The sequence below is a fragment of the Colobus angolensis genome, unplaced genomic scaffold, assembly GCF_000951035.1.
Source record: "Colobus angolensis palliatus isolate OR3802 unplaced genomic scaffold, Cang.pa_1.0 Scaffold273, whole genome shotgun sequence".
NCBI lineage: Eukaryota > Metazoa > Chordata > Mammalia > Primates > Cercopithecidae > Colobus > Colobus angolensis.
In genome coordinates this window covers 185789-210038 of record NW_012115966.1, presented here as the reverse complement: position 1 = coordinate 210038, position 24250 = coordinate 185789, and the positions used below count along the sequence as shown (strand labels likewise).

General features: G+C 38.0%; 2 protein-coding genes across 5 annotated transcripts in view; one reads left to right on the top strand and one right to left on the bottom strand.

Moving 5' to 3' along the window:
* Positions 1-18330, top strand: part of CEPT1 (choline/ethanolamine phosphotransferase 1) — a 46697-nt gene extending 28367 nt beyond the window's left edge. For 3 of the 4 annotated variants that reach the window (XM_011948047.1, XM_011948046.1, XM_011948048.1), the window contains 5 exons: positions 6421-6505; positions 13661-13792; positions 14268-14426; positions 14930-15055; positions 15659-16569. In XM_011948047.1, coding sequence (XP_011803437.1) covers positions 6421-6505; positions 13661-13792; positions 14268-14426; positions 14930-15055; positions 15659-15778 — 622 coding nt within the window. In that variant the 3' untranslated portion in view covers positions 15779-16569. Of the gene's footprint in view, positions 1-6420; positions 6506-13660; positions 13793-14267; positions 14427-14929; positions 15056-15658; positions 16570-18139 lie in introns of those variants that run through there. The other variant, XM_011948045.1, reaches the window with a different exon arrangement.
* Positions 18331-18654: 324 nt separating this feature from the next.
* DENND2D (DENN/MADD domain containing 2D) overlaps positions 18655-24250 on the bottom strand; it is a 13841-nt gene continuing 8245 nt past the window's right edge. Inside the window, exons 8-12 of the mRNA XM_011948040.1 lie at positions 23560-23737; positions 20688-20729; positions 20185-20269; positions 19617-19856; positions 18655-19161 (exon numbers count right to left, since the gene is read on the bottom strand). Coding sequence (XP_011803430.1) covers positions 19085-19161; positions 19617-19856; positions 20185-20269; positions 20688-20729; positions 23560-23737 — 622 coding nt within the window. The 3' untranslated portion in view covers positions 18655-19084. The remainder of the gene's footprint in view (positions 19162-19616; positions 19857-20184; positions 20270-20687; positions 20730-23559; positions 23738-24250) is intronic.

Below are 24250 nucleotides of genomic sequence, written 5' to 3'. Positions count from 1 at the left end.
CAGAAATAGTGAATTCCTTGTTGGCCGAGTTCTTTCTTTCTTTCTTTTTTTTTTGGAGGGGGGGTGGATTTCTCACTCTTGTCGCCCAGTCTGGAGTGCAGTGGCGCTATCTCGGCTCACTGCAAGCTCTACCTCCCGGGTTCATGCCATTCTCCTGCCTCAGCCTCCTGAGTAGCTGGGACTACAGGCGCCCGCCACCATGTCTGGCCAATTTTTTGTATTTTTAGTAGAGACGGAGTTTCACTGTGTTACCCAGGATGGTCTCGATCTTCTGACCTCATGATCCGCCTGCCTTGCTGAGTTCTTTCTGAAAAGTATATTTCAGTGTTGTAAATCCAGTTATTCAGTGGCAGTAATGATGGCTTTGAGGACAAATTCATGGTGAGGGATATTCTGCATCTTTTTTCAAAATAACCTTGGAATGTGGAGAATACAGTTGTGCCTCCGTATCTGTGGGGAATTGGTTCTAAGATCTCCTGCAAATACCAGAATCCAGGGATGCCCAAGTTCCTGATATAAGGTGGTGTATGTAGTATTTGCATAGAACCTATACACATCCTCCTGTATACTTTAAGTCATTCTACGTTACTTATACCTCACACAATGTAAATGCCAAGTAAATAGCTGTTATACTGTAATGTTTAGGGAATAATGACAAGGAAAAAAGTCTGTACGTTTTCAGTACAGACACAGCTTTTAATATTTTTGATCTGTGGGTGGTGTAATTCATAATTCATGGATGCAGAACCCACAGATAGAGAGGGCCGACTGTACTAAGAAGTATATCATTAGTCTCCCTTTACCCTTACACTGTCTTCTGGTACTTTCTCCAAAGACCTGTGGCTTTATGCTCATTGCAGTTGTCTAGATTTATAGGTTTATAATTTTTGATAGCCTTTTTTATTATTGTTGATTATACTTAGCAAAGGTCTTTTCCACCAATGTTCTTAATGAAATTAACAGTCAAAATATTGACTGTATCTACTTTCACCTTGTCTATGATAACAAAGTACCCTGTATTTATAGAGCCCTTTCTGTTAAAATGTTTCTAGAAACTAATGCATTTTAACATCATAAAAAAAGTTTTCAAAATATTTTGTTTTCTCTGTATATACTGTTTTTTACCAGTTGTTAACTTGCAGAGATTTTCTTTTGCTTTTAATACTTACTGCTTAAACTGATTTGATAATTAAAGTGAGATTGTCAAATATACTCTCTTTTTTTATGAAGTTTGGAAAAAACCTTCAGAAAGAATTGTCCTTAATAATTTGTTTCTAAATGAATTTGATTTATTAGCATGTAAACTATATATAAGTTATTCCCTGTTGTATTCTAGCATTTCTGGTAAAATTGTATTAGAATATGAAGTTTTAGCACTGCATGGGAACAACATGCCGGTTTCTCTTCAAGGTTGTTTTCACTGTAACCTTGGAAAAGTCACTTGACCTTTCTAAATTTTCTCATCTACAAAATGGTGATATTTCCTACCTCCTAGGGTGGTTGTCAAGATTAAAAGGGTTAAGAATGAATGTACTTACTGTAGTGCTAAGCATATAATAAGTCTTCATTATTGTTACATTAAGACCTGTTTTAGCTGACTCCCAATGATTGGCAAATTTTTTATTGTGCCAGTTAGAGAGGAGGAATAAGTTCATGATCCCTTTATTTAACTCAGAGATTGTGAGAGGATTCTCCTTTCGGGTCTTATTGTTTTCAAAGGTGATAAAGATAGACTGCCCCTTAAATTTGAGACCTATACTCTATTTCTTTTTATGTTAGAGGACTTGTTCTATTCTAGCCTTTGGTTATATTTTTCTCTTCTCACTCAGAGTTATTCAGTGGGCTTTTTCTTTTTAGTCTTCTCAGAAAGTCTGAAGATCCATGTAGTCATCCATGTGGTAGGTAATGTGTTTTTAATAATTAAGCTTATTTCAAAAATAGACTTGTTGTTTTCCAAATTTATAACACTTGAATTAAAAATACTCCAAGTTACCACTCAGCTGTATGGTTAATATTATTTAACATTAAGATTACCATGTCCAGTTTGTCCCTTATCAAGGATAGAAAGTAGAATATTCAAAATCAGTATATTGAATTTCTAGGTAATCTGTATTTCAGTCCACCAATAGTTCACCCCACCTGTGGTATTTCTGGTAGAATCTATAATGAATGTCATGCTCTGGTTATCCATAAGTTACCTAGAGCTTCAGATCCATTTACAGATAATTATAAATCTAGAGTTAATAGCTACCTAATCCTTGAGTAAGAATCTAGACTTCTTCAAATAGATGATTTTTTTAAACAAAATGCTTCTCTTTAACAATAGCTCATAGGTCAAATTGTACAAATCGGGGATTCTTTGACATTGTGAATTTATCCCTAATGCATATTCTATGTTAACCAAACTAATGCAAACAATTGTGTTGCCAAACTACAACACAATTGTATTTACTATTTATAGTTTAACAAAAATACTTATGTTTACAAAATAACTGCAAGTGTATCTTTGAAATGCATATGTCACATGTAGAAGAAAAATGGATTGTCTGTTTCTGATTTTAGAGGGGAAAGACATTAAAAATTTGTGGGAAAGATGATTAATGTGCTTAGCTTTCATAGAATTCCATTTAAATCCCTTCACATCCCTCAATTAAAACTGAATTCTGGAATTCAAACCAAATGCATTTGTCAGGTATCTCTCTGAACACTGATAAACAAAAATGGAAACTTTCAAAATAGAAATTTTTCTCATAGTTAGCTAACTTACTTTGGAGTTGTTCTACCCCCTTTTAAAAGCTGTTTTGCACTTCTGATGTAATAACTGCCTTGATCAGAGAGTTTTCTAAGCTTTTTGTAGTGATGAAGACCTCCTGAGATCATCACTCCAACTAAAGAGATGCTCTGTTCCCTTGTTTAGAAGTTTAAATTCATTTAGTACACTTTATTCTCTGTTAATCAGTAGACCATTAGAGTGTTGTAAGGAATGATTGGCCTAAAGTTTATTATGGGCATTGAAGGTTATTTTGACCTCAGACTGGCACATTTATAGCTTCCCCATCAGATGAATGGTTTGCTTCTTTTTTTTTATTTTTGTGACAGCCATCAAAACAATGTTTGTTTCTGGCTTGTCATAGGAATTTAAGTGTGTCCTGATGAGAATATTCATTATGAGTTATCCCCAGTAATTGGGAGAATTCTTTGTTGTCTTTTGATGACCTATATTAAAATGAAGTAGAAATAGGAAATTATTATTTATTTATTTATTTTTAAGTCAGAGTTTTGCTCTTGTTGCCCAGGCTGGAGTGCAATGGCACAATCTCAGCTCACCACAACCTCCACCTGCCTGGTTTAAGCAATTCTCCCGCCTTAGCCTCCTGAGTAGTTAGAATTACAGGCATGTGCCACCACACCTGGCTAATTTTGTATTTTTGGTAGAGACAGGGTTTCTCCATGTTGGTCAGGCTAGTCTCAAACTCCCTGCCTCAGGTGATCTGCCTGCCTTGGCCTCCCAAAGTGCTGGGATTACAAGTGTAAGCCACCACGCCCAGCCAGGAAATTATTTTAAAGCAGCAGTAGTCAAGATGTTCATGTACCTTCATAGATATAGAAAATTGTGGTTAGTATCATTTAATTTTTTCCCTCTACAACTTTAGGCTGTAGAAATCTAATGCGACACATAAGTAATTTGTTTTCCCATATGTTTTGTTAAAAAAATCACTGGTGTTTGGGTGCTCTTCGACCACATACCCTATGTGTCTTGAAGGGTTTTTTGGTTTTGTTTTTCATTGTTTTTTTCTTGGTGTGGTAGTAGTGGTCAGTTTCTTTGTTTTGGTTTTGAGGAACAGTCCCAACACTTGAGAATATTACCACTGATGATTCTCCACTGATGATAGGCAGTTCTCATGATTCAGAGAAGAATAATAATAATAATGAAAGAAAGTGATTACAGGCATGCCAAATTCCTACCCTTATATAATATTCTGTCCTCTGTGTATTTCCTGTATGGCCAAAAAGATTAAAATGAGCCTCTTTCTAGTATGTGTTACAGTAAATCGAGCCCATACTGAGACTTCTTAGTGGAAAGGTGGAAGAATGAATTGTCATATAACTAGCTGTCTTCTAAACAGAATCATAAACTCTTGTTTATCATTTCTACCCCCTGTCCCTCTTAGCTTGCTTTAGTTCCCATCCCTGGGAATGACTTTGCACTGCATGCACCCTTTTTCATTGACAGTCAAGATTAGAACCACACTTCCAGGAGTTATAATAGGCAGTTCTCATGATTCAGAGCAGAAGATTCTCATCCTGGAGTTCAGAATATTCTTCTAAATCAGATAAGCAAATAAGAAAAAATATTCTTAACTAACTACCAACTGGTAAGTAAGTTTTCCTGGCCCTCTCTCCATAACAGTAAGACATTATTCATCTAAATAAAATGTCAGTATTAGAATGGTTAAGAAAATTCTGTCTTTGAAAGTTTCAAATGACTATTCTATAAAACTTGCCCTAAGAATCCCAATTTGAGACTTTGTAAAGATCTTTTATGTTTCCTATTCTCTTTTATATTCATCCATGGTACAAAGATTAATTGCATGAGGTTCCCTCCATTTTTATTTTGTAATTCTATACTTCTGGCCCTTCCCCTTCCAAAAGGCTACTTCATATATCCAGCAAAATGTTCTAAGATGTCTACCCTCCTCCACCCAAGACAGAATCGATCATCTTTGACACCTACCTGCTTAGTCTCCTGAATCTGCTACTGAGTGTAATTCCCCTTATTGGCAACACCAGTCACCAGGTCAGCTCTACAGATTCTTTTTAGCCTAATTCAGTCCATTTTTTTTTCAATGTGTATATCAGGATAACTACATCACTGTATGTTTGCAGCTAAATAAGCTTGTGTTTAAAAAACATTCCTGGGCAAAAAAAGACCCATTTTTTTAGTTGCAAGACATTAGTTTCAACCCAGTTATTTATCACAGCATGACAGCTTATGTATCTTAAACTCACATTACAGATTACCTGCTTTACATATTTTTAGAAATGGAGGCTCTGTTCTGTTCTGGGAATTGAATCCCTTTGCTGTTGTTACCTACTTTTAGACTAATTACTTATAATAGATAAATTATTCACTTTGTTGAAAAACTAGCATTATAAAAAGGTATACAGTGAAAAGTCTCCTCATTCTTATCCCCCAGCTCCCCAGTTTCTATACCGTACTCCCCAACAGGTAGCCACTATTCTTAGTTTGTAATGTATTTTTCGAGAAATTTGTTACGCAATTACTGGCAAAGATAAAAGTAGAATACTGTCTCTTTTTTACACAAAAAATAGCCTGTACACATTCTGCAACTTATTTTCACTTACTATATCTTTGCTACTTTTTATATCAGTATATAGAGAGCTGCCCTACTCTTTAAAAGCTGCAAAATATTCTATTTTATGGAAGTACCATAATTTTTATAACTACTCCCTTTGAGGGAATTTTTTTAAATTATGCTATTGTAAATTTATAATTCCATAGTGAATAACCTTGTATAAACATCATTTTGTGCAAGCATATCTGTAGGGTAAGTTCTCAAAATTAGAAGGCATTTGAATCCAGTAATCTAAGAATGATAATCTCAAAATTGTAGAAAGTGCTAATTTACAGGAGGAAAGGAAAAACAGCGTATGTTTTGCTTCTCAATCTTTTTGCCCATATTCTTTTTTTCACACTTTCAGGCCTCTAATTTCTGCTGCCCTGTTGTGCATGAGGTTTGTCTCTTCTTGACTGTAAGATTATTTTCAGCAACCCCAAAGCTAATTCTTGGCTGCTTTCAGTGTCTTCTTTGCAGAAGTCTTAGAGTAGTTAACCTAGTAAGAATAAGAATTTGAGAACTGGAGGAGATTTTTGTTTTCACACCTATACAATGGCAGACATTAAATGAATATATCTAAAGAACAGTAAGTGTTACAAAGTCTCAGTGAGTTAAAGTGCACCATTTATTTCATCTAATACTACAAAGCACTTATTTCAAGATTTCATATTTTATAGCAGTGCAGTGTAATCCTCTGCTTGATACTCAAAATTTAATACCTCCTCAATTTTTTTTTTTTGTTTTTTTTGTTTTTTTTGGTTTTTTTTTTGGTGGGAAAGGTTAACCTATGGTTTCAGCCCAACTTCAATGAGTCAGAAATTTCCTTTGGAAAGGAGGGGTTTTTATTGCTCTTTGAAATTCATCAAATTAAATTAAAAGGCTTTGGATTTTATATGATTTTGCTCATAACAAATTTTTGATGCCTCCTTTTCCCCTTTCCTCAATATTTGAGATTTTTTTTTCTATTGTGCATGATAGAGGAATGCTGCTAAGCTTGCACGTAATTAACTTGAAATTGTTGTGAGTAATTCTGCTTTTTTGGCTCTTTGTACCTAATCAGAATTGATGTGACTGAAGTGCAAATCTTCATAATAATCATGCATTTGCTGGCAGTGATTGGAGGACCACCTTTTTGGCAGTCTATGGTAACTTTTTTCACATTGTGTATCCCATTTAATGCATGTTGTCTTTTGCTTGTGTTTTGTAATATGCAATAATCCAGTTAAAGGGTAATGTGTGAAATTCTTGTATTTTTTCTGAAAATGAAAAGTCATAGCAAACAGTAGAACACAACTTCTCTTTAGAGGATGGTGAATTTTACTACTTGGAGTTATGTGGAACGTTAGGACTATTCCAGGGCTGTTATTTTTGAAGGCCATTGAGAATCTGAATTAGTATTGTCATCCCATTTTACAGATGAGGAAACAGCAGACACTATTAACAAGTTAACCAGTGACAAGATTAAATTAGACCTTTTATTCTCTTTCTTAACTACGTGAGTCTACCAGTTTCTCTGTCATATACGTAAAGCTGAATAACAAATTTGAGATTGCAAGTTAACTCTAGCTCCAAAACAGGATAAATGCCTGTTGAATGAAATCAGTGCCATGGAATTGTTTGAATGAGCTTGGACCTTGATTTCCAGGTCTATCTGAAATACAGTGACTCCTACAAACAGATTCTGTTCCACAAACCTCTGAGGTAGGGAGTAAAATATGGGGGCCAAGAAGAACACAAGCTCTGGAACCAGACTGTGTGCGTTTGACCCAAGCTGCACGGCCTACTGTGTGAACTTAATCTGTTGTGTAACTCTCTCTGGCTTAGTTTCCTCCTCTGTAAAATGAGGTCATTAGTAGTACCTATCTCGTGAAGTTATTTTATGCATTAAAAGAGTTAATATATTGTGTAAAGCACTTAGAATAGTGCCTATCAAATTAATAAGCACTCAATAAAAGTTGTTGCTGCTCTTACAGTTTTAATGTATTCTTTCAGATTTGGGTTGTCATAGTTTGTACTCCCCTCGTCATCAGTTAACTGCTGATTTCTACCATCACCCCTTCAGAATACAGTATTTATCATTCATTTGGTGAAAGCTTAACAAAGAAAATATTTACTAGACATAAATTAATGTAATTCTTAAAAATCAGATTAATTTTAAAGTATAAGGGAAATTTACTGAGCAACATTTTTCCCTTACCTAACTCACTTTATGATGGAAAATGAGGTACTTACGAAGTGTAATTGATACACTACCCGAAGTATTTATTGCCAGAAATGAATTAAGTGTCTTTTTTTGGGAAGATGAGTCTGTGAAGGGGTAGGAGATGAAGGAGTAAAAATAATCCACAGTCAACTGGGAAAATTGTGAAACTATTCAGATATGTACATAATATCATTCATTTATATATCTTAGATTTCACCATAGAGACCCTATTGGCTTTTGAGACTAATGCATAGGAAATACGAATTTTATTACTTTTGCTCTTCAGTAGACTAGTTCTTTTTTTTTAATAACAGTTTTGCCTTATAGGAAGGAAATAATAGTTCTTGTTTTCCTGAAACCAGATCATAAAGCTGAAAGCTTACCCCCACTCCTAAAGTTTTTACTATGTTATTATTTTTATAAGCCTTGTATACCAAAATTTTCCCTGCAGAATTATTTGTAACATCTTGTACATAAAGTTTCAGCATACCAGTATCCAAAAAGTGGGATTTCTGGCTTGATTATTGGAAAACAAGTCAGTGTTTGATTTATACAGGTTAAGTATCCCTTGTCTATAATTCTTGGGACCAGCATTTCAGATTTCAGATGTTTTCAAATTTTACAGTCTTTGCACATACATGAGATATCTTGGTATCTGGAGATATCAAGCCCAAACATCAAATTTATTTTCATATACATCTTATACACATTGCCCGAAAGTAATTTTATACAATATTTTTAATAATTTTGTGGATAAAACGAAGTGTGTGTACTGAACCATCAGAAAGCAAGTGTTGCTATCTTAGCCACCCATGTGGATAATCTGTGGTTTGGCATCAGTGTTACTCCTGACTCTGAATTTACATACTACTGCTAAGCAATCATTTTCTAACACTTATTTACACATAGATATATTTAGCAAAGCATAAGACATATCAGTGAAAAGATAATGTGTTCAGGGTAGTGAAGCAGCACAGTAGCATCACTAGAATACCTGTATGTTATCACTATTAACCAAAAATTATCTGCAGGCCTTTTTGACATTTTCAACAATATCTTTATACCACACAGCAGATAATAAGCAAAAAACAAAAACAAAATTAAAAAGCAGTAATTAGTTCTTCGCCCCGTGTCGGGCATTGGGGAGAGCCTGCTGTTGGAATGTCCAGCCTGCACAATGTCATTTTATTACCCTTTGTGGGTGTACTTACGTGACAGGATATGGGTCTTTACACAAAGATATATTGCAGCTATGAAGGGGACTGGGAGGGTCGTTTTTCACTTGGAGATGCTGAATAAACTTTAGTGCACCTACATTTTGACCTCGACCTGTCACATAAGGTCAACTGTGGAATTTTCCACTTGTGGCATCACGTTGGCACTCAAGGAGTTTTGGGATTTGTAGCATTTTAGATTTTGAATTTTCAGATTAGGGATGCTCAACCTGTGTGCCTAATCATTTTTTGTAAATATGGAAATGCATAAAACATTGTAAATGAAGTTGTCTGTGCACATTATATACATACCCTTATTTCTTAGGTGATGCCTGGTAGTAAATTGCTTCAATATACTTTTTACCTTTTTCCATTAGGAAAAATCTACACATGTACATAGTAGATATAATTTTTTCTTTTATAAAGATCAAATATTTTGTCCTGTCTTGTAATTAATATAACTATCCTTTTTAAATTACATATTTTATCTGAGGAACTCTCAGATTCACATCTGAAATGGAGTTCCCAGACCCAGTAAACTAGCAGTCTAATTTCAGGATTCGTGAGGTGAGGTTGCAACAGGAAAACAGATTCTCCCCGTGCCCCTTCATCCTATTGTTAGCACTTTGGTCCTACTGTTAGCATCATTAAACTAAAAGGGAACAACCTGACTTCTCTGGTGATATATTTGGAGACTTAGTGAAATATTCTGTTTTTTCTTTTTTTAACAACTCCCAATACAGATTCCCATATTTGACCTCAGATCCCTATATTATTTTTTTTTTTTACTTAGCATTATGGGTTCATTACTGAATATACTGTTTTGAATTGCATTATGCTAATACAGGACAATTACTACATATTGAGCTCTCACTTATTTGCGTGCCAAATGGAGAAGAGATACTCACTTAGGGTTCAGGTGTGAAATTTACATCTCTTCTGAGATTGAGGCCATAAAATGGAAATTGCCTTCCAAATCCTCATTAAATTAGAAGGCTTTTACTGACATTTAGAAAGCAAGTTTATGGTCAGAACAAATAGAAACAGTGCAGATGTCTTCATAAGGCTGATTCCAGAAGATCAGCTGTTTTGTAAAGGTAAGTGATTTGCATCTATTACATATGGATTACCCATTCTTTGCTAATTTTTTTCCCCAAAGAGATGAGTTTTTACCATAGGTTATAGTTATTGTTGTTGTTGTTGTTTTCCCTTTTTTTTTCCCCAAAGGAAAGAAATTGTCTTCATCCATAAAAGTCAGTACTTGTTTTATACATTGCAAGAAACAAAAAGCATATTTTTTTGTTTTTTGCTTCCCCAAAAGACATTCCTTTTAGAATGTCTTGGAACTATCTTCTATCCTATCCCTCTTTAAAAAAACAGAAAAGAATATATTCTTACTTTGGAAGAGACTTACATATAATCAACTCATGGTTACTTTTACTGATGCTTGAGTCTTGTAAATGTAGTAATTGATCAAATTGTATTAAGCCACAAAGGACTTTCTGGAATTCAGTTAAGGCAACTAGGTGAGTGTTACTATTGCAGGTAAAGTTTCAGGATTCATTTGGTCCGACTGAAGACTTTCTATGTAGTATAAAGTGATACCTCATTCTTGAACTACAAGACTTTAAAATGCCTTTACACTTAAACAATTCTGATAGGGTGATTTTCCTTTGTGGACACTGGAATTATGTTAACATTTGCTGTATTTTGGTGGAATTCATTTACATTAAAATGATTTACAAACAGGCATTCCCACATTCTTTGAGGAAAGTGTCTAATCTCAAAATGATACTTTTTATTTCTGCTCTGGTGTACAAAGCCTATAAGGACATTTTATCATGCTTATAAGAAAACTAGTCAAAGTTTACTAACTGATAGTAGTCTGCATTAATACAAACTATTGAACCAGAAAACATGACCTTTGTAATCTGGTAAAGATACTGATAATTTAGATTTTCTTTTTCTATCTCTAACCTTTTTAAAAGTGAATTACATTACATTGTTATTATTTGGATGCATACCTTCATGGTATGAGTCTGAAGAGTTTTCACCTGGCCTATAGGACAGACACCGTGACCCAAAGGAATTCTTACTCTTCCCGACTCTTAAAGACATGAAACTGCAAGCAGTCCTGACATAAAGATGTCTTTGGTATAGCTCTTTGGCTATTTCTAAAGAGTGGATGCACTTTGGCCACCTTTGATGAGTTCCAAGATGATGACAGAAAGAAAAAGGTTGGGAAAAACAGAATGTGCCTGTCCTTTTTGACCTGAGGGAAGGATAGAATGTGCCACCCTCCTTGATCTTAAGTGTGGGGTGAGAATGGCAACACTTTGTGTTTTTTGTAAGTAGGAGTGCCAATTTTTAAAGGATCACCTGCTGAGACTTGGGATTCCTTTGACTCGATCTTTTCCTTCACTTTGCCTCATATTTTCTTGGTAGCTCATTTCATTGCTAATGTGGGGGCTAGGTGTTTCTTCATACTCTCCCAAAACAGAAGTTCTACATAGAAAGTAAGAGAAAGGGAGATTTTAGTCTTCATTTAACAAATGTGTATTGAGCCACCTACAATAACCAGGGCTCTAGAGAGTGTACAAAATCAATTCAAACAAAATGCGTCACTCAGGAGCTTATGTTTTGGTGTATGTAGCTAACATATATGACAAAAGTGATGAGAACCTTAAGAATCTATGATGCTTTGCTCCTAGGTCAATAGCTTGCTTCCTTACTTTATAATCCAAGCCATGTACTAATTTTCCTGGCTTTTCTAATGTTTGTACTTATTCTTTTAAAAGGCAACAATTTTTACGATCCCAAGGCAATTTCACCAAATTATAAATACAGTTATGACTCTCATTCAGTTCATTTATGACACAGATGACTATTATACAGAGATGGTACTCATTTAGTACCCTGGCCCTAATACAGGGCTGCCCCTGTGATAGAATAATGCTTTGCTTTTTTTGGAATCTGAGAAAAGTATAGTATTTTCCCCTTTGCCAGAGAGATCCTTTGTCTCTGTGGAATCAAAAGTGGGAGGGGTGGAAAGAGAGTCTGGGAACCAGGAAACTAGCCACAGTATTGAGTTTCAGCCAGGTGCATCAGATTGAGAACGTAATGTCCCTGGTTTATTGAACAAGAGCAGAAAAATCTCTTGGAGTTCAAAGCAACCATGGTGTTGATTTTCTCCTTTATTGAAAACAAGTTTTGAACTTAGACTGCAGAGGTTGGAGATTTAGGGGGAGAAGATAACCATTTAGGATAGTTTAGGACTTGACTTTTAGGTTGACCTAGTTAATTTCAGAAAATTTAACACTGCTTCAGTACAGCTTAAACTTGAACATTTGATTTCAATTTTTCTTTAGAGTTGCATTTTTGCAAGAGGTAATGGAGTTATCTAAACAAAGTGAGTTCTTGAGAGTTTTGAAGAAATGAAGTATCCAAACATTAAGATTTATGTCTTCCAATCTTAACTGAGGTTTTCCATATAGTAGGAAGTGCCACATTTGCTATTTGATTTTAAAAGTGTAGATAGATGACAGCCGTACAAAGTGTAAACAGCCCTAATTAAAATGCTTTCATTGTAACTAGGCATGGTGGCTCACACCTGTAATCCCAGCACTTTGGGAGGCTGAGGCTGGGAGATCACTTGAGGTCAAGAGTTCGAGACCAGCCCAGCCAACATGGTGAAACCCCGTCTCTACTAAAAATACAAAAATTAGCCAGGCCTGGTGTGGCCGCCTGTAATCCCAGCTCCTCGGGAGGCTGAGGCAGGAGAATCACTTGAACCTGGAAGTGGAGGTTGCAGTAAACCAAGATCACACCACTGCACTCCAGCCTGGATGACAGAGCAAGACTCTGTCTCAATTTAAAAAAAAAAAAAATTTTTTTTCATTGTAAAAACTCATGGCTTATTAAACCATTGGGGGCTTTTGGAATCTTGTTTCTATAATCATTTGTTTCGATTACTAGACTACGTCATTTATTTTACTGTTACTTTCTTTTCAATCCATATTAGACAAAATTTGAGACCAAAAAAGCTAAAGGGAGGGGTGCAAAAAAGAAGAGACTCTTAAATGATTTTTAAAATTCAGTACAAGTATATTTCATTTTAAATGATGGATATTGTGTTTGCAAGATTAAATGCATGATATCAGTCCACTCTGTCCTCCATACTTCAGGTAAATAAACACATTTTCAGTATATTTTATGAATGTACTATTCACTTTTCTGAAAAGTACATTTAAACTTTAAAATTTTGGATGCATAGTAGTAGAATCTGTTTGTACTTGACCTGTTTTTTCTCCTGCATGTGAATGCCTTCTTAGTTGCCTTTTGCTTTTACTGCCTGTATCCTAACAATTTGGAGTTGGGAACTCTTCTGAATAGAAATTTTGTCTTCCATTCTCTGTACTCTGGAGATTTTTATATCTAGTTGCAACATTTCTGTTATGCTTCATACTTCCTCACAACAATTATGAATGTTCTACAGATTCAGAGGTAGAATTCAAAAACATATACAAAGAAAAAGGCGAGGTGCACTCCTTTTATTAAAAGGCCAGAACACATCCTGGTTCACTGCTGCAAGGCCTCTGGGATGCATTAGGTGAATCTGTCTTAACTTGTGACACAAGTTAATCAAGTTGAATCTGTTTTGTTTTTTTTTAAGGTTGATATCAGAAGTGAGATTAATTTCTAAATAGTCTCAACTCTTGAGACTTGCTGTATTGCTTGTAATGAAGAGGAAAAGGAAACTTTCATTACTTTACATATTTATGTAATTGGAGGAAATGGAAAGTTTTTGGGAAGATGAATCAAATATTAGACTGTTTTCTTAGTTTGTGTATGTTTTAATTGTTTTCTCTCTCTACCCATTAAAGATTCCAGTGCTGAATATTCAAATGAAAATTTTTCCTGCACTTTGTACTGTAGCAGGGACTATATTTTCCTGTACAAATTACTTCCGTGTAATCTTCACAGGTGGTGTTGGCAAAAATGGATCAACAATAGCAGTAAGTATGCCTTAAGATTTTCAACACTTGTTTACACTAGGACTTGGTTTTGTTGTCATTTTGTTTTTTATTTCAAATGTATAAAATCATTTGTTAATTTATAATTTATACATAGCCTTTAAAGAAACTAATGTTCAAAACTTCAATTTTGTATATACTTACCCACATTTATATGCTTTATATAGTCATACTTTTATGCAGACACACACACACACACATACTTATTCACATGTTTTTTAAAGTATGAGCTGCTTTGTAAAAATAAGCCTGGTCTCTTAAGTGAAATCTTCAGTTTGTGCCTAATCAATTTATGCTGTTACTTTTCATTAGCTCTTCTAGTTTGTGATTTATAGAAATTACTGCCTATCAGGTACCATGAGGTTCCTGAAAGTTTGAGTTGAACTGTTCTGGAGCAGATCCATGTAGTATCTGATGAGCACTGAATACTATTAACTCTTCTCTTCACTCTGTACAGGGAACAAGTGTCCTTTCTCCTTTTCTCCATATTGGATCAGTGATTACATTAGCTGCAATGATCTACAAGAAATCCGCAGTTCAGCTTTTTGAAAAGCATCCCTGTCTTTATATACTGACATTTGGTTTTGTGTCTGCTAAAATCACTAATAAGCTTGTGGTAAGCACCTGAGTTTTTATTTGTTTTGTTTTTCACTTTTATCTTATTTTGGTTTTATGGCCATAGTTTTCATTCTGTGCTTCCTAAATGGTCCTAGAGTTTGCCCTCCTCTAATCAGAATCTCTTGATACCAACATGGGTACTATTTTTACCCTTTGTGAAGCTACAATTTGAAGTTACTGGAAGTTCTTGGAAAACATACAACTTTTCACCCTTTTATCCACTGTTTAATTTGGTTGTTCAGTTTATCTACATTCTTCAGTCTCAATCTGGACACTCAAATCAAGGCTCCTTGTGAAAAGCATCTTTTGGCGGGTTAGTTGACATGATATATCCCTTTCTTTCTCAGACACATTTCTTATTGTTGGGTTTTTAGTTTTGGGAATTCAACAGCTATTCCTAAATAATTATTGGAAGTTGATATCTGAGCACAATATGATTTACTCTGTAGTCCACAATTGTCCTCCTATGAAAATGCCTACGTTATTCTGTTTTATTCATAGGTTGCACACATGACGAAAAGTGAAATGCATTTGCATGACACAGCATTCATAGGTCCAGCACTTTTGTTTCTGGACCAGTATTTTAACAGCTTTATTGATGAATATATTGTACTTTGGATTGCCCTGGTAGGTATTGTACTAAGTCTTATTTCATGGTTTGAGGGTTTGAAGGTTGTTTGTTTTCTTATTTTGATGAACCAGTTATGAGAGATAGTTCATATAATTGTAATGATCTGGAATGTCAGAAATCCACATAAATGGGGCTGTGTGAGAGTTCTGTGACTTTATATTTGAGCCTTTTATTTGTTGCATTAATCTTACTAGTCCTGCCTACATCAGGCAGGGCTCATAAATTGCAAATTGCTGACTGAGTAAAAGAGCATGAATCGGCATACTACACCCTGTGGGTCCATAGCCTGTTTTGGTAAATACAGTTTTATTGGAACACAGCTATGGCCATTCATTTATATATTGTCTTTGGCTGGTTTCATGCTACAACGGCAGAGTTAAGCAACTGTGTCAAAGACAATAAGGCCCATAAAGCTTAAAATATTTGCCATCTGTCTCTCTAACAAAGAGTTTGTGTGTGAAGGAAAGATTGCAAGGAAATTGAATTATTGTTTAGAATGGAAGGTCAATCTGCAGAGAAAACAGAGTCCACTCCTCTTTACTTTCAGGAAGCTTAGGGAGAGCCTAAACGGGTGCTGAGAATGTCTCTTTTCTTTCCAGGTTTTCTCTTTCTTTGATTTGATCCGCTACTGTGTCAGTGTTTGCAATCAGATTGCGTCTCACCTGCACATACATGTCTTCAGAATCAAGGTTTCTACAGCTCATTCTAATCATCATTAATGATGTAATTGGTATTATATAGGAACACCATGTTTCCTGCAGGAAAGAATCTGAACATATTAAGGAGAATGGGGGTGGATAAGAACAAATATAATTTATAATAATCAATGTTGTATAACTTTTATTCTTTATTATTGGTAACACTCCCTAACTATCCTGTGTGAGAATGGGAATTTCAAGTCCCATCTTGTAAATTGTATATGTTATCATGCAGGGTTTGGGCCAAGAAAGCATTCAGAAAAAAATGCCATGTGATTGTAATTATCCTGGATTCAGAATAACATTGTGATGGGGAGCCAGATCCACAGTGGTGGAGAGTTCTGATGTTGACTATTTGCAGGCCAAAAGATGATTGCTTTATAATTTTAACAAATCATCGTCTTTTAGTAACATCCTTGTTTAGTGTCTTCTCAAGCTTTCTTTACTAAGGAGTTCAGCTTGTGACACAGATACATCCCACTAGCTTGTGAGGTGGAACTAGTAATAAAGACCTTGAATTTGGATTGAAAGGTTTCCTATTTTTACATTGTTGAGGAAGTTTTGTTGTTTTTTTTTTTAATTGCTCAAGAAATGATTCTCTCACAGGCTTGGGAAATCCTGTTAGCATGCAGAATAATGTGGTAACTTTGTCAATTTCCCATTTTATTTTTTTAAATAAATATTGATCTGAAAGCCAACTTTTTCTCAGTTTTATTCAGTGGAAAGATAAACTAAGTTTTAATATTATTTTTTTAAATTTAAGCAAAATTTATTTCTGTTCTTTAATAAATAAGAAAATTTGGTCCACTGCATTGTTGTAATGTGTCTTGTGACATTTCTATTTTGTAGAAACTTTAACTTTAAAAAGGAGAACTATGTCCATCTTTCCTGTCAATGGTTTTTTTGTGTTGTAGTCATGACCTATGTAATTATCAGTCACTTAGAAATATCAGACCCTTCCCCTCAATTTTCAGCAAGTGCCTGGGCCTCTCTAAGGGGTCACTTTGTACTCTCCTTTTCTGGCACTCTCCTCTCTGGTATCTGTACTATAGTTTAAAATGGGAACCAGATATGTTTCCATTTTATACAGATAATTCAGTTGCTTGAAGAAGAGGGACACAGGAGAAAAGATTTAAACTCTTGGCTAAAATGAGGTGTCTTATTATTGATTTTCATCTATATCCTGTCCCATAATCAGGAATAAACAGTAGCTACACTGTCTTGTATGGCAGCCAGAGCACTCCTTGCTTGCACTTTTAATGATTCCATCCATCCCGTGTGGATTGGATTAGCAAGGAGAAGTAAACCTTTAATTTCTTTGCCAGACTATATTGGGAAATGAAAATCTGTCATTACCTTTCCTTGCTAGCAATTGTTCCAATATCTGGGATAAAGAAATACATACAGGAAAATGTTAGGGCAGATCAAGTATTGAAAGCTAGGACAGAGCAGGACAAAGAAGGAAGGATAATTCTACTTGTTTGGCAAAGTTACATCAGTTGTCTTACTGACACATCGGGTATTATCTGTAGTGGAAATTGAGGCCTGGAGAGGTTAAATGGCATGCCAGTGTCAGTTGCTATTTTTCAGAACAAAAATTAGAATCCAGATCTGAAACCTGGTGCAGTGTTCTCTCCTATACTATACTGGGCTTTAGTGGGCTAAAGCTCTAAAGCAAGATGTTGAGGGCTAATTGAAATGTGTTTATTCTCTTACATTCTTTTTCAGCATAGATGGAATCTGAAAAGCACTCAGACATTTAGTGTGTGCATCCTTCAGCCCTAAATACAGCATTAGCATCAAATCAAGGGTACATTTCTAATAAGCCTCAGCAAACCTTACCTGAAGAACCTTTTAAGAAAGTACAGATTTACAGTTCCTATCACTGGAGATAATTTGGTATATTTGTGATGAGGCATTAGAGGGTGTTTTCACAAGATTCTCAGGATTCCAGTTCCTTTTCTGAAACCTTTGAAGGTACAACCATATTTAGGCACCACTGCCATAAACTACCAAAAAAAAAAAAATGTAATTCCTAGAAGCTGTGAAGAATAGTAGTGTAGCTAAGCATGGTGTGTGGACAGTGGGACATCTGCCACCTGCAGTAGGTCTCTGCACTCCCAAAAGCAAATTACATTGGCTTTAACTTCAATATGCCTTGTTCCACCCTCCAGAAACTTTTGTGTTCTTTGTACAGAATTTAGGAACTTCTGAGGGCCACAAATACACGCATTAAAAAGGTAGAATTTTTGAAGATAAGATTCTTCTAAAAAAGCTTCCCAGTGCTTGAGTAGAAACTATCGGTAGAGGTATCAAGGGAGGGGAGACTAGGTGACCACTAAACTCCTTCAGACTCTTAAAATTATGATTCTTTTCTCAAAGGGAAAGAACGTCAGTGCAGAGATCCCTTCATCTTTAGCTAAAGAATTGAACTGTGCTGCTCAAAATAAAGATCAGTTGGAGGTAGGATGTCCAAGACTGAAGGTAAAGGGCTAGTGCAAACTGAACGTGATGGGGAAACCGACCTACTTATGGAAGCCATGTAGTGTTCTTCACAGGCTGCTGTTGACTGAAATTCCTGTCCTCAAATTACTCTAGACTGAAGCTGCTTCCTTTCAGTGAAGAGCCTCTCCTCCCAGGATTCTGGAAAGCACACCTGACTCCAAACCAAGGACTTGGATGCCCTGTGTCGAGTGCTGCTGCTGCTTTTACCAGTATCTCTTACCCTTCCTCTTAGAAGAAGTAGAGCTGCTGCCCCCCATGATTCTATCACTCCAAACATATCCCGAGGTTCAGGACCACCATGGCCAGGTCCTCCACTTGTAGTCCACTTGATTCTCATATTCATTGCCTTATTTTCCTCATTCTCCACCCATAGTAAAAGCCAAAGACACACATAAAAATAAGATTTTCCTCTTTACTCTCATCCTTACACGTCCAGACTTCTTCATGTGGAGAGGCTGAGCCTTTCGAACACAAAGTGTGTTCTCTGTTGAAGATGTTATAATGATGGGAGAGGGCAGTTGCAGCAGCTTCTAACCAAGTGTCTACAACACATGTACTACTGTTTCCTACCTGTCACCTCTGCAAAAAATGCAGCTCTGAGCCCAGTTCTGTGAGCATGGTGTCAGAGCCCTCCAAAGTCCTGAGAAATCGATACCAGGGATCCAAATGTCAGACACCAATTTGAAGCAATACCTGGATACCAAGACTCAGAGTGAGGTTATGGATTTGGGGGACTGATAGCTTTGCTGATCCTGCCACACTGGCAGGGGCTGAAGTCCAGAAATGGTGTGTAGCTGTAGTCATTCTTATTCACCACAGCTCTTATTTCACAGTTTTTCCCCTTGGCTTCTTCTGTTTCTTCTGTTCCTCATATTCAAGTATTTTCTGTTGGAAATAGCCTGTAGGTTCGGATACAGGTGTTAGAGGCATCTGATCTGATCAGGCAGACTATAATGAGCTCAGGAATAAGGATCAGAAATATCCTGTCTGCTCCCCATACTCCCATCCCTGCCAGGATGTCTCTGGCCTCACAGGCTTCTGGAGATCCAAACATTCAGTTCTGTCCAAAAAGGAGCCCATAAACAGAGGATAGATACTTAGCAGGAATTAGCTCTAGACTGAAACAAAGGAAAGGGCTCAGTCCTGTTGGCTAATGAGTAAACCAGCTTCCACAAAATGGCAGCCCATTAGACATTTTCTTAGGTTTCAGGTTACGTCATTTCAACTCCACTAATAAAAGTCAGCCTATACCTATTTTGTGGGTTTCTAAAGAGAAATATTCTTTCTTTCCCCTCCTCTGTATTCTAGAGGTAACCTTCTATGATAGGCTTAGACTGATGGGGACTGTCACTACCTGCAGGAGGATTCTTGCTTTTCTCAGCTTCCTGGATGAAAAGTGAGAAGAGCTGTGTCTTCACAAACTTCTTCACAAATCGGCGGTTGGTCTTGGAGGTCAGAGCCTTACAGAAGGGTCGTTCTTGGAAGTGACCTTGCCCATTTGCCTCCCGCTTGATATAGGAAGCATAATGACCCACAGTCTTGACAAAGAACTGTACAAAAGGGCCTGAAACATGCTCGTTGATTTGTTCTGCAGCTGCAGGAGATATAAAGGCCATCTCAGAGGGTAGCAGAAGGATGAAATTACCCAAACTCACCTCCAAGAATGGCTTTCATGCAGGCTGAAAGCTCCTGGGGAAAGCCCTAGGGTAGGGTTCATAATTACTGACTGAAATGGCAATCTGGGTATGGGTTCTCTGCCATTGCTTAGGAAGAATACAATCCCAAATTCAGACTTGCCCTAGGTTCTAGGCCTCTAGGGCTGGTTCTAGGACTGCTGAGTGAGTTCATTTTAGTTCTAGAAGGGAATGATTGAGAATCACGCCCTTGCACTCCCTGGAGAGTCCCAAAATAAGAGGACTTACTCTTTAACTCATTGATCCCTTGACCGAGAGAGTCTAAGATGCCATCCTGAAGCTTCGGTGGCAGGATGTCTTTTTCATCACCAACCTAGAGGAGGACAGAGCTCCAAGGTCAAGCAGGAAGGAAGTGTGGAGTGAAGCGGGTTGGCAGAAAAGCATAAGGAGGGCATGAATTCTACACCCCTACTCCACCCACAAATAATCAGCCACATGGGACAGAAACAACATAAGCTGTTTCTTGGCCTTTAGTTTGACTCTAGACGTTAGCAAGGAATCCTCTCCACCCCGGTGGTACTTGATTTATATCCCTTGCTTAAAAGGCACTATCACTGGTTGTCTTATAGTGAAGTCATCTGTGTTTATGTCCATGGGCTCCTTGAGAGAGATGCGGTCTTTTTAGCACAGATTCTCACTCAACAAAGAACTTAATGTTTGTTTAAGTAAGTGGAAACTAGAGTGGTAGAGTTGGTGGTAGACCTGCGGGGGATCTGAACCCAGATACTTACCGACATTAAGAAGGTTCCTTCACAAAGATTGACCAGCAGGACCTGAAATAAACATAGACTGGCTTTCTCTGGTCCCCTTTCTTCATAGACCTCTAGAGGATTTACCATCTTGATTTCTGCCTGTGGCTGTATCTTTCAGCCCAGGTAGCAACAAAATCAATATCTTCAGTTCTGATTTCCTGTCTAGCATTCTCCTTTCTCACCATTCCCCTCTGGAAATCTCAGTTCCCTTCCTGAGGAAAGAGTATGGGTGTTTGCAGGAAGGGAGAAGGAGAAAGAGCTAAGGTAGAAGGGAAATACAAGATGGAGAAATCACAGCCAGTCACTCCCTTAGTAAAACATTGCAGAAATTGCTTCTACCTGGAGCATTTAGTAGATTGCTCACATAAGTGCTTTACACATTTGATCTTAAGCAACAGTCTTGTGAGGCAGATACCATCTCCATTTTGAAGATGAGGAAACAGACCCAAAGAAGCTTCCTGAGGTCACACTATACTGCTAATAAGAGAACCAATTTTTTTCCAAGCCTAGACTGATATTCTTGAGATTACATTCCTCTCTCTATGATTCCCCCTTCAACTCCCTGCTCTCTAGAACAGAGACCAACATCTTTTTATTTTTTTTTCATGCTTGCAACAACTTATGTACAATTTTCTATTAGAAAAACTCCTGCCGGGCATAGTGGCTCACTCCTGTAATCCCAGCACTTTGGGAGGCCGAGGCGGGTGGATCACGAGGTCAGGAGATCAAGACCATCCTGGCTAACACGGTGAAACCCCGTCTCTACTAAAAATACAAAAAATTAGCCGGGCGTAATCATGGGCGCCTGTAGTCCCAGCTACTCTGGAGGCTGAGGCAGGAGAATGGCGTGAACCCAGGAGGCAGAACCTGCAGTGAGCAGAGATCACACCACTGCACTCCAGCCTGGGTGACAGAGCGAGACTCCATCTCAGAAAAAAAAAAAAAAAGAAAAACTCCCTCACAGCTTTGGGCCTTCCAGCAGGAAACTGCAAAGGAAAGAAATGAGCCCAGGGTCAACAGGAAGAGGAAAGGAAAGGAAGTGAGGAGACCATGTGTCTACAGTCCTCAGGTAAGATAAGCACAGGGCTGGAACTGCCCAGGGAGCCTTCAGTCTAGACCAGAGATTACAAATAGGCACCCTGCTGGCTGATTCCAACCAGCAGATCTGTTTCTTTGATCCTTACAGTATTTTTAAATAATTGATTTGGTTTCCAATATTTAAACTGGACTATCTCACAAAAAATTTGGATTTGGGGCTTCTGAAAAGTCAGGAGATCTAACACTGGGTCCACATTTCTAAAGGACAACACTCAGGTGGAACTGAGTAGCAGTTGCCTGCTTTAGGCAGGGAATGTTCCCACCAGTTTACTGTAATTTCCCAAATCATGTGTTGGTCATTTAAATGCCTGCTGGGCCTCTCTTTTCCATTTGTGACCCTTGGTCTTGACAATAGAGAGAATGATCCTTCCATTGTCCCTTCTTCCAAATACAAGGAAAGAGAGTGGAAAGTATGCCAAAAAATAGAGCATGCACTGTAATTATCTGTCGTCAGGGGAGAAAAGTTGAACTAGTCCAGGCCTGAAACCACTTGTATACATAGGCTCAGATGCCTTCATGGAGGGAAGACTGTTCCTTTGAGGGACTGGGAGGAAAGTGTGTGTATAAATAATTTGTTTTTCAAGATTGTTCCCAGAACTCTTTCCAGTATTTGGGCATATTATTGTCTGTGGAGTAATCCCTTACCAAAAGCCAGAGTCTGGCCATCAGGAGAGGAGCCACGGCTTCCAGGGAGCTGGAGCTGCAGAGTCAGGAAGTTTCATAACTTCTGGGGTTGGGACATTTAAATGTTTATTGCTAAACATGGGGCTAATACTTTGTCCCAGTTAGTCACAAAGCTAAGGCTGGTTCAAAGGGCATGTGTACTCAGCAGTCCTAAGGAAGGATGAGGGGCTAGTGGAGCAAAGAAAGGAAACACAGCCTTCTTTACTTCCCAGCAATAGTTTCTATAGGAGGGGGTATGGTTTTATCTGTGCTAGGTTCCACTGTTGTCTGTGTGGCCTTGGATAAGTCTCTGGAGCTCAGTAATCTCTTGGAATGAGTCAATGGTTATGGCCAGGGCAGATATTCCCAAGTCCCTCTTCTGGCTTAAGGTATAGGAACATGCTATCTTTTGAAAGTCCCTACTGACCACTCTAAAGCACATGCTTTGATTTATTTTTCCAACAGTGGGGATAGATTTATGCTTTTAATGCCCATTTTCACAACTGAGTCCTCTGGTTTGTCTGGGGCACTGCCAAGATGTAAGAAGCTAACAAAATGAAAAAGGATTCAGACCTATATGCTCATTAACCAACTTAGCTCTGAGCTACTCAGAAAGATGACTTGCTGCATTCTTAAGACTCAGTTTGCCAGAGGGCCATGTTAGCTCATTTCCAAGGAATTCAAATACATTCCAATGGGGTGTGTGTTGTATAGACCAGCTGTGTCATCCATTTGGATGAGATGGGACACCCCGAAGACTGCTCATCAGGGTCAGCTGGCATAGAACAGTCTGATCACCCCTGAATAAGCTATCCGCTGCCCCTTATGCCTAAAGGGAAAGCCTTCGGAAGGGAGCCTGCTTTTATTGAGCATCAACTGTGTGTCGGGTGCCAGGTTAGGAGCTCTATGCAGGTGGTTTCCCCCAGAATCCTTAGGAAGTGAACACTGTTATCCCCATTTTAGAGATGAGAAAGCTCAGACTTAAAGAGGTAAGGTAACTTGCCCCTAATCACACAGCTGTAAGCAGAGCTGGGATCTGAATCCCAGTCTACCTGGCTCCAAATCATGCATTCTTCTTGCCACATCATACCTCTTCCATAGGGCTGTCCATGACCTCCTGCTGGAAGCGCATTTGTACTCCAACCATGAAGGGGGTGGGGCAGCAGACGGTGGCCAGAAGGCTCTCAGGGACAACAGGGATGTAGGTGTGCGCCCAGCTGAAGGGGTAGAGCAGTGCGGCAGCAGCATGGATGCACTGAGACAGGGTGCTGGGACAGAGCACAGAGGATGAGAGTCAGGAGGCCCCTACACCTCCATGCTACACACCTGTCATCGCCCACCACCAATAGCAGCTACAGCAGTGCTGCCCGTGCCCATGGCAGAAAGGCAAGTCTGGGGGCCATGCTGGTCACAGAGCTTGAATGTACATTGCTGGGAGGGAGGGACAGAAACTAGAGAGGCCTAGGCTTCACTATCAAGAGGGGGACCTCGATTTGACCCTTCTTTTCCCAGTTAGTCTTCTCAACTTACTACTGGCCAAAAATAAAAGTGACTCTGAAGAGAAGAGGGAAGAAGAGTTGCTTTCATTCAAGGAGATAATTGATTGAGCCCCCAGCCTGTGCTCACAACTGTGAGCATACCCCACAGATGTGGATACCAGGAAGAGCAAGACACTGACCCTGCTTTTAAGAAATTCACGGCCGGGCGCGGTGGCTCAAGCCTGTAATCCCAGCACTTTGGGAGGCCGAAACGGGCGGATCACAAGGTCAGGAGATCGAGAC